We start from the raw sequence: 13516 nt of genomic DNA, 5'->3' as shown, positions 1-13516 counted from the left end.
AAAATTAAAAAAAAATAAATAAAAAAAAAATAAAAATTCCCCAAGTACTTTTTTTTTTTTTAAGCCATCGTGCCTAAGCCTCCCAAATACTGGGATTACAGGAAAATGGTCCAAGTACTTTAAAAATGCCTCTATTTGTTTTAATGGCACACACCTGTAATTTTAGTATGCTAGGAGGCTAAGGCAGGAAGACAGCAAATTCAACTAAGAGTCCAGTTTGGGCAATTTAGCGATGTGGGGAGATACTGAATCAAAATTTTAAAAAGAGCAAGGATTGTAGCTCAATGCAAAGGCCCTAATTTCATTCTCCAGCTCTGGGAAAGAGACAAATAAACAACCTTATATAATATCTATGTATCATGTTACTGTACTTACTGATTCGGATCCGATCCGTAATCCACCAGAACATCAACTAATTTTGTAAGGCCCAATAACGCGGCCACAAAAAGTGCTGTCTGTCCCTGGGAATTAACCGCATCAACACAAATTCCTGCAAGGCAAATACAAAAGCAATTAAGTATTGTGAATCTTCCTAAACACATTATAGGGAAAAAAAGTAAAGTACTCTGTACTTTCATCAATTACTGCTGTGACCTTTTAAAACCAGCTGGGGAATTTAGCCAGACCTTATCTCAAAATGGATAGGGGATGTAGCTCAGGGATAGAGCACTTGCATAGCATATTCAAAGCCCTGGATGCAAATGCCAGCACAGCAAAAGAGAAAGAAAAAAGTCAGAAAAAAGGCTTGATTCAAAAGTAAAGAAAAAAAAAAAAAAAAAATTAAAACAGGCTGGAAATGTAGCTCAGTACAAAGGCCCTGAACCTCCAATTAAAACAAAACAAGCCAGGCATGGTGGTACACACAGGTAATCCCAGCATTTGGGAAACTGAATCAGGTGACTACAGCAAATTCAAGGTCAGCCTTAGCGACACAGTGAGTTGAAATCAAGCCTGAACTACATGAGACCGTGTCTCAAAACCCCCAAAACAAGACCCTAACCTTCCACGAAAGTAGCTTGTAACTATAGTAACAAAATGAATTAAATGGTTATCAGTCATAAGAAGGTAAAGAAAGGATTAATATGTGTTGGGAAAATAGCTTTTTAAAAAATGGAATACGCCTGTCCAGCTAGAAAACATCTTTGAATTATACAGTCGTCTGATAAAGAACTCGCGTTAAAAAACGCCCGGTGAAAATGTACTGTACAGGGGCCGTGAAAAAGGCGCAGCAAAATAAGCACTTACCTGGCAAGAGCTTAAGGTCCTGAGTTCAATACTCGATTCGGCAAACAAACCTTGTTTACACTCTGCCCCAAAAACCCGCACGAGAGCACTGGTAAGACAGCTCAGTGGCCAAATGCGTCTGCTTAGGCAAGCATGCAGGGACCTCGGTTCGATCCCCAGCACCACATGCCATAACAGCCCGCCCCCAGGGTGAGCTGAACTGACCATAAAAAATAAAAAAACCCGCACGAAAAACACCTTAAAAAACAAAAACCCGAGGTTTGATCTGAAATACTAGATATCTATTTTTTTTTGGTGGTCGCTCAGACTCTCTAAACGGCAGGGTAAAAGTTCTCATGTTGAGAATTGAGCGAAACACCTAAGCGTCTGACAACATTTGTCCAAGCAACAACTTAAAGAAATGAGTAAACAAGCACCATTGAATAACCACAAGAATTACTTCCGTAGTAAGAGAACTGCAAACAAAAACATGGTGAGCTTAATACTCAGACGAAAGCTCAAACACAAACTCAACACTTCTATTTTCACTAGAAAAAGCCACAGAAACCACTCAGACTGTATTCTTTCCCTCCTGCTCCCTCCAGGGAAGAAGCAAGAACGATCATCAATGGCAAGCGGCAGTTGCAGCAAGGCAACACCGAGAGCCGGCTTCACGCTCAGGAAAGAACACTATACCTCCTCCTCGTGGTTTCTGGTACTCTACACGATCAGAGAAACTTCTCTAGTAACATACTATAGAAATGATCCCTGAAAGTATAGCCTTGACTTTCCCTCCCTCGCCTTCGCTTCCTCCCCGCAACGCACACACATCACACTCATGGCGACTTCCTCTTGGAGCGAGCGCACCTCCTCCACCGCGCGCGCTCACACCAATGCGCGCCCCTGCGTTCCCCCAAGGGAGCGTCTCCCCCAGCCCGAGCCTCACGGAGCACTTGGAGCGCCGGCTCGTGACTTTTCCAAGAAAAGGAAGAGTTCCCGCGGGCAGGTTCATTAACATACGGTTGCGAAGCAGCCAATCGCGAGCCAGCTACTTCTGACCCGCCCCGCTTCCGCCGCCGCCCGGCCAGCCGGGGGGTTCCCACGCATCGCGCCGTTGGCCGGCCGCCAGGCGCCGGAGCTCTAGGCACCCTCCCTCCTCGGTACGCCTCAGCTGGCGCCGCGGGGCCCGGCGAGGGGCGCCTCCCGCGAGCGAAAGCAAAACGGAAAGTGGACGGACGGTGAAGGCTGTGACGTCTGCGCCGCATGCCCGAGGCTTTTGTTTATTTCATCCTGTGAGCAAAAAGACCGGGGACGTGTTCTGTGAGGGTTCCCACCCCCCAATCAAGGGATTTTTACTCTACCAACAACATGGCTGTCCTTAAACGAACAATACACTACATTATCCCCCTGCTTTACGCTTGGTGGCTTCCCATTGCTTGGGTTAAGGACAGAGCTTTCCTACACCCCTACCAGGCCCTGCGTGTCCTGGCTCCGTTTTCCCCCCTTGAGCCCCGCCACGCGCCCCCTGCTCCCACGCACGGGCTCCCTTCTGCCACGAGGCCGGTCCACCAGCGCCTCTCTTCCTCCTCTCCACTCACCTTCATCACTCAGACATCTGTCCAGGTGTCTCTCTGTCTCCCTGAACCTTTCCTGCACCTTCTTTCTTCAGCAAATCAAACACCTCTTCTGTGCGATTGTTTAATCCCTGCCACATGCATGAGACTGAAGATTCTGAAGAGTAGGGACTATGAATGGCACAAAGGCCATTACCAGATGAAGGAATACACATGCACACTCCTGGGCCAGATAAGGATCTTTAACTTCACCCCTGGGCATTCTTAAACTGGGGATGGGGTTGAGAGTGAATGTGGGTAGGTGAAGGGGTAGAATCCCCAAAGATACCACCCAAACTTCAATGACTTAAAGCCCTGAAGCCCACTAACATCGTGTGTGGGGGTCAGGGGGTATGGGACTGAACCCAAGGCCTTTGCACTGAGCTACATACTTCCCCTGCTCCCCACCCCCCTTTTTCAGACAGGGTTTTGCTAATTTGCCCAGGGAAGGATTGAATTTGAGATCCTTCTGTCTCAGCCTCTCACAGTGCTGGGATTACAAGCTTGGGCCTCTACCCCCAGTCCCACTAACATCTTTTTTTTGTCTGTGTGTCACTTTGTGGGCACAACTTTATTAAACTTTTATACATCCATTTCCCAAACAAGTCATATTTATTCATCCTTTTAATTCTTATCACTTAGCTTAGGGCATTCACTAAATACTTCATTTTCAAAGCATGCCCACTCATGCATCCATAATCTTTCTGTACTATGAAGTAGGCTGATATTCAGCATTGAGCCTCCATTATATTTTTTTCCATTATATTTTGTGGAATATATAATTTCCAATAGACTTCATTTAAAGGTGATATACAGTTCTAGTATCAATTTCTAAATCCAGATAATATTCAGGTAATTTTACTGGGTGGTACAGTCATTAAGACAAATACCAACCCATACTTGCCTGCACACCACAGATTTTACCTTCCCTTTGTCCTATGAAGCTAAAGGGTTTATTTTAGTTCTTATACTCTATAAAAGCTCTGGTCCACGGAATAATTTTTAATCCTATAAGACCTTTTGAGTTCAGTTTTTGTCACATACAAAAGCTGTGTGTTGGGGCTGGTGAGATGGCTCAGTGGTCTAAAGCACCTACTTAGAACAAGCTTAGCAAAGCACAGGGATCACGGTTCAATCCCCCAGCACCACATGCCAGCCCGCCCCACCCCCTGGTGGGCTGAGCTGCCCCCCCCCCACAAAAGCTGTGTGTTGAGACCGAAGATTATCTACGATCTTCTGTTCTATTACTATGCCTTTTTCTACTTCCTCTGATAGCAATAACTTGGTTTCTGAATCTTTGGTTACAATAACTACAAAAGACTGTATTGACTCAAGGATATTAGTCACCACCACTTGATGCTGATAAACTTCCAAAGTGTTCTGAGCACGACTAATGACAATGGAAGGGTCAGTCTCCAATTTAAAGGATATTATATATGCTTTGGAAGCCCAATCTTTAACTAAAGGAGAAAGCATTTTTGGCACCATCTTCATAGTTATCTCCACTACAGCATTTATCCCTCGGTATTGTAATTTTGTCTGTATCCAGGCTCCCCGCTAGGTTGAGGTCCTCGAGAGTGTCTTTATTCATCTCTGTATCCCCAGTGCCTAGCAAATACAGAATGCAGAAAGGCCATCTCCAGATCAAGAGCAAATTAACCTGAGATTGGTTATAGGGGATCAGAGCTCTGGAAGACAAGTGCCCATCACCTGCAGTGGGCCCCCAGGTGACTGGATCTTGTGTTCAGGCATTCCAGAGACAGGAATATAGAAATCTGACATGGCCGTAGCCAGGTAAAACATCACAGAAGGGCCTAGAATGCTGAGTGCTTGTGCCGCAGCCTGAAGCAGATGCAAATAGTCTGCCAAAGTGGTGAACTCTACGGCTAGGAAGGTGCCGGCTGTCGATGCCTCCTGATAGCTCCGCAAAACCTCGGCAAAGCCAGGCTAGTGCATTCTACTTGACTTCTAGGCTCACCATGCCTGAGTGGGCTGGCCCAGCCAGGTCTGAGGTGGAAAGCGACAGGTATAGGGGAAGGCGGAGCGAGCACTGTACAAGAATAGGACCCCATAGCCTGCGGCCAGAAAGGCCTCTGCCCAGGTGGTGCCGCGCCGCCCGCTGCTGAAATTGTCCAGGAAGCGCATGGGCCGCACTTTCAGAGGGAACTTGGTGCCACCAGACATGACTAACACCACCCTGCCCCCTCTAACATCTTAAGAGACAGGCTCACAACAAAAGGCAAAGGGCAGATAGAGGTTAAAAAAAAATACACACACACACACACACACACACATATCTGAAAGATGGTTCATGGTGACAAAGGAGGTAAAAGATTAAAAAAGGAGAAATCAATCAGTTATAAGGGTCTGAGAATTTAGCCAGGTGTGGTGGCATACAGCTGTAGTAACCCCAGCACTCTGGGAGGCTGAGGCAGGAGGACTGCAAATTCTAGCCCAACAATGGCAATTTGCCAAGATCCTGTCTTCAGAGAGGCAAGAACTGTTAAACTGATAGCCCATGCTGTTTGCCCCTCTGCCAGTGGACTCCTTTGGAGGTAGGGAGCAGGTCATCCTGGACACCATAGTGCCCCAGCCTCTCCTCCAGTATCTTGAATCCTCCAGTAACTGTGAGCTAAATAAACCTTTCCTTCCAACTCAAAAAGTAGCATTCAGGAAGCTTCCAGACAACCAAACAAGTGAAGATTACTGGAAGACATGGTATCCAGAAGGCATGGAAGCTCACTGTCTATTCCCTGTGACTGGTCCTATGCATCTTCCTTTGTATGGTATAGGGGTACAAAGCTATAATCCCAGAACCCTGAGAGGCTGAGGCAGGAATCCAAAATTGTAGTTCACCCTATGCAGTGAGAGTGTCTTAACATAGGCCTGGGAATATGGCTCAGTGACATAAGAACCTGCCTGGCAAGAGCAAGGTTCTAAGTTCAATCCCCAGAACTGAGAAAAAAAAAGTATCTTAACATAAAAATAGGCCTCATAGTGAGACCTTGTCTCAAAACACACAAATAAACAAACAACATCTAACAAAAAGATGCTGAAAGTGAAAAAAAAAAACAAACCCTTTTTTTCCCTTTAAACAATTTATTTAACTGAAATGGACTTCCTTTGGTTTAACCAAAGTGACTTCCATTTATTTTGCTTAGCTTTTCTTCATGCTGATTTACAGGATCTTCAAACTAGTACAAATATTTTATAAATATCTGACTATTTGGGTGGGCCAGCCAGATAGTTCAGCGGACTAAAATGCCTGCTTAGGCAGGGCACAGCGGCCAGGGTTCAAGCCCTGCCCCTGGGACACGCTGAGCTGGCATCTGAGACTGGACATGGTAGTGGCGCCCACCTGTAATCCCAGTGCTTGGGAGAGTGAAAACAGGAAAATAACTACGAGGCTGATTTACATAGTGAGAACCTATAGACGCTGTACTAAATACATTATGGTAATATTTGTGAGGCCTTCCTTTTTGCACAGTACCCATTCCCTTGATGTCTACAATATCACCCTTTTTGTAGATTTTCCTGTATGTGGCCAACAGAACAACCCTATGTTTTCTAAAAGGCCTGGAGAATATATACTTCCACTTCTGTTGCTCTCTGGTCTTCTTGGCAGATTACTGGAAGATGGCAGTTCCGGCCAAAAGGAAGGCTACACCTCTATTTATTTATTTATTTTTTTGCGGAACTGGGGATTGAACTCAGGCCCTTATGCTTGCCAGGGAAGCATTTATTCTACTGAGCCATCTCCCCAGCCCCTACACCTCTATTCTTAAAAGCCCAACTCAAAACAGAATACCCTCAGACTATGCCCTCTCCCTCTTGCTCTGTATCCCCTAGAAAGAAGATCCAAAATTGCTAACAAATGTGAGGAAAAAATTACACCAAATGCCAGCTTCACACTCAGGTGTGAACACTGTACCTACTCTCTAAGGTTTCTGATAATTTACATAAGGATTTTTTTTCTTTTTAAATTTTATTTGTGTGTGTGTGTGTGTGTGGCCAGCTCAGCCCACCAGGGGGCAGGGCTGGCTGGCATGTGGTGCTGGGGGATTGAAACGCAGTCCCTGTGCTTTGCTAAGCTTGTTCTAAGTAGGTGCTTAGACCACTGAGCCATCTCACCAGCCCCAAGGATTTTTTTTTTCTACTTGTGTTCTGTTTTGTTTTTGAGACAGAGTTTCACTATATAGTTCAGGCTGGACTTGAACTTGCTATATACCCTTGAAACTGCAGTCATCGTCCTTGTATCAGCCTAATGTTGGTATGCCAGGCATGTGTCGCCATGCCTAGCCTCTACACAAAGTTCGTAATTGTTTTAGCCATATAACTTCTCGATGTCCCAGATTACCCCCTTCCAAGTCTCATGTAGTCATAGTGGGGCTTTACAGAGGTGGCTGGATTTATGGTGTGTGATGCTGAAATTAAGAATATAGTCCACTGATTTGGCATACTTCTGAAGGATTTTTTTTTTTTGGGGGGGCTGGCTCAGGATGCCTTAAGGGCAGGTCTGAAAAGGCATGAGGATTTGGGGATTGAACCACAGGGTCCTGAGTCTGACTGCTTTGCTTAAGGAAGCACTTGAACAACTGAGCCATTGGGCAGGCCCCCTGAATTTGGCATAATTCTGGCTAGGATTAAGGTACTAGATTTTTTAAAAAAATATTTATTTATTTATTTATTTATTTTGTGTGTGTGTGTGTGTGTGTGTGGCCAGTTCAGCCCACCAGGGGGCGGGCATGTGGTGCTGGGGTATTGAACTGTGGTCCCTGTGTTTTGCTTAGCTTAGCTTGTTCTAAGGTGCTTTAGACCACTGAGCCATCTCACCGGCCCAAGGTACTAGATTAATGGTATGAGTGCTACCTGTCCTAAGGTTGGGTACTGCAGAAGAATGTAAGGGACAGAGTGGCTTGTCACTGGTTCTACTTGCTGCTTTGCTTGCTATGCACTATTTCTCCTCTGTGATTCCCCTCTGCCACGACACCCTGTCTTGGAATCAGCCATTTGTGGACAGAAACCTCTATGAACTGAGTTAAATAAACCTTCTTTTCCCTTGAGCACTAGGTATTTTGTCTTAGAAAAGAGGGCTGGGGGGCCAATGAGATACTTCAGCAGATTAAGCGCCTGCTTAGGGAAGTGCTGGGACCAGGATTTAATCCCTGGCATCACATGGTGCACTGACCTAGCCACTAAGACCAGGCATAGTGGCCTATGCCTGTAATCCCAGCATGGGGTAGGATGAAAACAGGAGGATCATAATGAGTCCAAGCTGCAAAGTGAGACCTGGTAGCAAATACACATATTAAAAAAGAAGAGGACTGGGGAAGATAGCTCAGCAGCATTAAGCAACTGCCTGGCAAGGTCAAGGTCCTAAGTTTGACCCCTGGTACCAAAAAAAAAAAAAAAAAAAAACCAACTAAGACAATGACTGATATGGCCACCAGTCTGGAAAGGTACTTAATAGTCATCTCATGCAATCATGTCTCCTACAAATATCTCCTTACACACTGACTCCTTTAAAGATAGCAAAAGATCTCGATTAAAGTTGTTCCAAAAAAAGGAATACTGCTGGGAGCAATCTGGACAGGTATGAATCATATCTCCTGGTAACAAAGCACTCTTTATACTCCTGGTGTTGTAAAGTATCTTCATTTTCATGCAGGATCCTAGTCTTTTCTCTGGGCCTTGCCATACCTAAGACTTAAGACTTTTCCAGTGTCCATTCCTCCCACTTTTTGGGGGTCTCCTTCACCATCAGTGCTACCCTTCGGCCTCCTCTGAGCAGATCTGTTAAATGCACATGGGTCTGAGCATCCCTGTTGGGGAGTGGCTGAAGTTGAAATTCCATCACACATATGGGGCTAAAGCAAGGCCAGCCCCCGAGAGTATGGAGAGCCTGAGGTGAGCCAGGTGAACACACTGATCCAGACCTGAGAACACAGGGCACCTGAGGCAAGCTAGGTGAGTGAGTCGTTAGGCAGAAGTGTTTCATTTGACATCAACCTGCTGAGAGTATAAATACATGCACTGCAGCCACTGGACAGCTTCTTTTCTCTGACCAAGTGAGAGAGCTCCCCTTGACCTCAGCTTTCTTCATTTTTACTCTTGCCTTCATTTCTTCTTGGTCTTCCTCCAGGAGTTTCTCAAGAGTTGTGCTAGATGTAGCACATCACTCCAGCAAATTCTAGGATTTAACTAACATCCCTCTTCTGGAAGCCTTCCTTGACCTCTTCAAGAAACAGTATTTTTGGTCCCTACTAATCTTTTATGTGCTGAGTAACTGCATGATGAATCAGTGCCTGGTTACTGACTTCACTATTGATAACCATGGGTTTCACCCACTCTTTTATTCCACTACTCCCACAAACTAGGCCTGTCTGTAAAGTAGTAAGAGGAGCCTGCCTCTTGCCTACCCTTGATTGTTTTCTGTTTGAGACAGGGTCCTTGTATGCAGCTCAGGGCCTTAAGCTCACTTTGTAGCCCAGGATAATGGTGAATTTGCAATTATCCTCCTGCCTCAGCCTCCCTACTCCTGGGGTTACAGGCATGCACCACCACACCCAGCTCCATCATTGGTTTTAAAATATGTCTGTGTATCCCAGATCTCTCTTCTGAGCGCTGGTCCAAATATTCAGCCTCTTATCTGACACTGTTTAGCCTAATCACAGGTATCTCACATTCAGTCTTTTCAAACTGACTTCCATCAGCTGCCTCCCAAACTTACTCTTCTTCCAGGCCAGTTATACTACTTTCAACTCAGTTGCTCAAAACAAAAATCTGAGTCATCCTACCCTTGTCTTCCTCCATTATTTATCCCATCACCTCTTCTAACTGCAAAAACCATTTTGAAATATGAATCTGTTCACATCTATGGTATACTAAGAAGTGTGTGTGTGTGTGCGTGTGTGCGTGCGTGCGTGTGTGTGCACGTATGTGTTTGTGATCATCAGATGGTCTTTTAGTAACCAAAAAGACCAAGGCATTGGGATTTTCAACACCCTTTCCTTTCCACTGACCTACAGAGAGAGAAGAGGAGCTGGAAAGTGAATTCAACCATCAATGGCCAATAATTTTATCAATCATATAATATAATGAAACAACCATAAAACACTACACAGCTGGACATAGTGTAACAAGTCTGTAATTTCAGCTAGATTTTTAAGCCTGTCTAGGCTGCTTGGCAAGATACTGACTCAAATTTTGTTTTTCAAAAATGGGTAGGGGCAGAGCCAAGAATAAAAGAGTGGGAGGTCTGAATAATATACCAGCCTCCTCTCTTCTATCCCTGCCTGCTCATTATCCCGAACATCTTCTACCATGGCTACTTCAGTAAGTTCCCACTTGAACAAAGGCATCAAGAAGGTATACATGTCCTTGCCTCAAGGCAACAAAGTTTGAGCATGTATGTATAGATTGATGGTACTAGGTCTGTGCTGTAAGACTTTTACCCTGGACTATGAGCCCAGGTGTACAGAAGTGTCACCTGAGTGGAATTTTGATGGCTCTAGAACTTTTAATTCTGAAAATTCTGACAGTGACATGTACTGTATCCTTGCTATCATGTTTCAATAATAATGATGTTCTGTGAAGTTTTCAGGTAGAACTTAGCCTGCAGAGACCAATTTAAGAAACACCTACAGAGCAGGGAGTGTAGCTCAGTGGCACAGTGCCTGTCTGGTAAGCATCAGGCTCTGGGTTCAATTCCTAGTACCAAAGAGGGTGGGAGGAATAAAACCTGGAGCCAGTACAGTGGCTCATTCCTATCATCCCTGCACTCTGTGAAGCTGAGGCAGGAGGGATGCAAATTCAAGCCCAGCCTGGATAACTATAGAGACCTTGTTCTAAAACAAAACAAAATAAAAAGTCCTGTAAATGGATAAAGGACATGGTATGCAACCAGCAGTCCTGCTTCAGAATGGAGCACAAATATAGTCTCACGAAACAGATGGGTAACCCTATAGTTGGCCTTTAAATGGTTCCCTTGGTCCCAAGGTCCATATTACTTGTGGTGATCCTTCTGCCTCAGCCTCCAGAGTGCTGGAATTACAATATGTACCACCAGGCTGACACTGACAAAGGCTCTACAATCTGAGGTACAGGATCTCAGGATAAATCCTGAGGGGATTTGACTGACCTTATCAGACCCAAAAGCTACAACTCTTGTTGCATAGGTCTTGCTTTATCTTGCTCTTATCCAGCAGACAAGTATAAACATGAAGTATAAGAAGTAAAGGCATGGTATTATGTTGAGCTGTAGGGGACTCTTGTCAACAATTTTTGACACTGCTAGTGAAGCGGAAGACCCAATACTATTATGGACTACTGGACTCTTTAAGACTATTTTGCTGAGTTAACACACCTATAATACTCAAATGATGAAACTAAACAAAAAAGGGGATACAGATGAATGTCCATTTTGTATCTGTGTATTCAAAATGGTTAGGATAGATATACAGTTACATTCTCTTAATGAATAGAGGGATTTGTTCTAATAGTGTTTGTAAACAGGATATTATATCTGCATCTTGTACAGCAAATAACCACTAGGAAGAGAGTATGCAATATGTTAATTATTGGAACTGTCCTACCAATTTAATTTGAAACTGCCTCATTGCTGTTTGTTTCTCAATAAAATTATGGAAAAAAAAAAAACAAAAACCAGGGGCTGGTGAGATGGCTCAGTGGTCTAAAGCACCTACTTAGAACAAGCTTAGCAAAACATTGGGACCGCGGTTCAATCCCCCAGCACCACATGCTAGTCAGCCCCCCCCCCCCGTGGGCTGAGCTGGCCACACACACACACACACACACATAAATAAATAAATAAATAAAACCCAAACAAACAGTATGTACCACCAGGTGCCTGAATTCTGTGTTTTTTTCTAAGAGCAGAAAAACATCCTGGTCACTAGGTACCAAATTTGATTTAGATATATGGATCTTTAGTCAGGTGATGTGGTGCACACCTATAATCCCAGCACTTGAGAGTCTGAGGCAGGAGAATCACCATGAGGTTAAAGCCAGCTGGTATGGATTATATAGCAAGTTGAAGGCCAACCTAAATTAAAGGGTGAGGCCCTGTATTGAAAGAAAGAAAGAAAGAAACAAACAAACAAACTCTGCTGAGTATGATACACTGGTGTACACCTGTAATCCCAGCATTCACAAGGCTAAAACAGGAGGATCGCTAAGTTCAAGGCTAACTTGAACTACATAGTGAGAGCCTGTCTCAAAAACAAGGGCTTGCCAGATAGCTCAGTGAACTAAAGTGCCTGCTTAGACAGGTGTAGGGACTGGGGTTCAGTCCCTGGCATTCCATGCCAGCCCCGCCCTCAGGGCACACTGAGATGGGTAACTGAGACTGGGTATAGTGGTGTGTACCGACAATCCCAGCACTTGGGAGGCTGAAAACTGGAGGATCACTATGAGTCCAATCTATGTAGTGAGAGCCTGTATTAAATACATAACAACTACCACCACCACTACCACCAAAATATTTTTTTAAATTTTTTTCCATAATTTTATTGAGAAACAAATAGCAATGAAACAAGTTTCAAATCAAATTGGTAGGACAGTTTCTATAATTAACACACTGCATACTCTTTTCCACCACCAAAATATAAGGATCTCCTCTTGCGTAGGGATGGGCAATACAGCTCTTGCTCCTTCATTACGACATAAAGGTATCCTTGCCCTGCCCAACCTTCTGCAGGACACTGGACTGTTAGCAGGTGGATACACAAAACTAGCTTTTATTTGAGCCTCATGGCTGGGTTTAAAAGACACATATACATGTTCACACGTGGGTTTAGAAGTAGGCGTTGACTGCTCAACTTGAGCATGCCACTGACAAGGGCTACTGGGGTTGTTGTCTGGTAGGGCCAACAAATTGCTGAAGTAGGCCTTTTTGATATATTACATTTTTAAAAAGCAAAACAAAAATAGATTTTAATAAATTTTTTAGGGTTTTTAAGTGTAATTTTATGAAACTGCCTGTTTGCTTTAGCTGTCTCCTTCTACTCTGCTCTTGGAGTTGAGAGACAGCGATGGAGTTAAAAGATTTGTAATTTTGAGTCCTAGAATCTTCTGTCCTTGTGCCAAATATCCCTTTGTTAAGTACCCTAAGGAGCAGTTTCTTTTTATAAGGCCCATCGCCACTCCTGTATTTCCTCTACCATTCTATGGTTTTTGTGCTGGCTGCAACAGGCCAGCTGTGTGTTTTTCCTGTCATGATGACTTCTAATTGTTATTTTATGTTCAGTTAAATAACTCAATATAATACTGTAACTGCCCAAAGCAGTGCTTATAAATCAATGTAACATTTATTTTTTAAAAAATTGGAGGCTGGGGATATACACAGTATGATCACTCAATATGATGAATGAATATATATATATATATATACACACACACACACACACACACACAAGTGAGGCATGGTGGCACACTTGTGTAATCCCAGCACTCAGGAGGCTGAGCCAGGAGGATTTCTGGGAGTTTGAGACCATCCTGGGTTACAAAGTGAGCTCAAGACCAGACCGAACTACATAGAGAGAATGCTTCAAAAAGACAATAAATAAACGAATAACCTTTATTATAATAAAAGACATATTGTGGGGGCTGGGGAGATAGCTCAGTGGTCTAAAGCACCTACTTAGAACAAGCTTAGCAAA

The 13516-nt window shown here is 44.1% G+C and overlaps 1 protein-coding gene, 1 non-coding gene and 1 pseudogene across 3 annotated transcripts in view; all 3 read right to left on the bottom strand.

The window, feature by feature from the left end:
- The window catches only part of Tex14 (testis expressed 14, intercellular bridge forming factor), a 110975-nt gene that overhangs the window by 94389 nt on the left and 3070 nt on the right, over positions 1 to 13516 (bottom strand). Inside the window, exon 2 of the mRNA XM_023703170.1 lies at positions 376 to 490. Within this exon, the coding sequence (XP_023558938.1) occupies positions 376 to 490 (115 nt within the window). The remainder of the gene's footprint in view (positions 1 to 375; positions 491 to 13516) is intronic.
- Positions 1791 to 2008, bottom strand: LOC111813119. Its single transcript, XR_002818453.1, has one exon. It is a non-coding gene; the product is annotated as a small nucleolar RNA U3 (small nucleolar RNA).
- On the bottom strand, positions 2392 to 10213 carry LOC105743761 (annotated as a pseudogene). The gene is made up of 4 exons (XR_001117322.1): positions 10113 to 10213; positions 4548 to 5043; positions 4035 to 4337; positions 2392 to 2514 (listed from the first exon to the last, which is right to left on the bottom strand). The product of XR_001117322.1 is annotated as a phosphopantothenate--cysteine ligase-like (transcript).

Source organism: Octodon degus, unplaced genomic scaffold (assembly GCF_000260255.1).
Source record: "Octodon degus isolate 3935 unplaced genomic scaffold, OctDeg1.0 scaffold00164, whole genome shotgun sequence".
NCBI classification, from domain to species: Eukaryota; Metazoa; Chordata; class Mammalia; order Rodentia; family Octodontidae; genus Octodon; species Octodon degus.
This window is presented reverse-complemented; position numbering and strand designations above follow the sequence as displayed.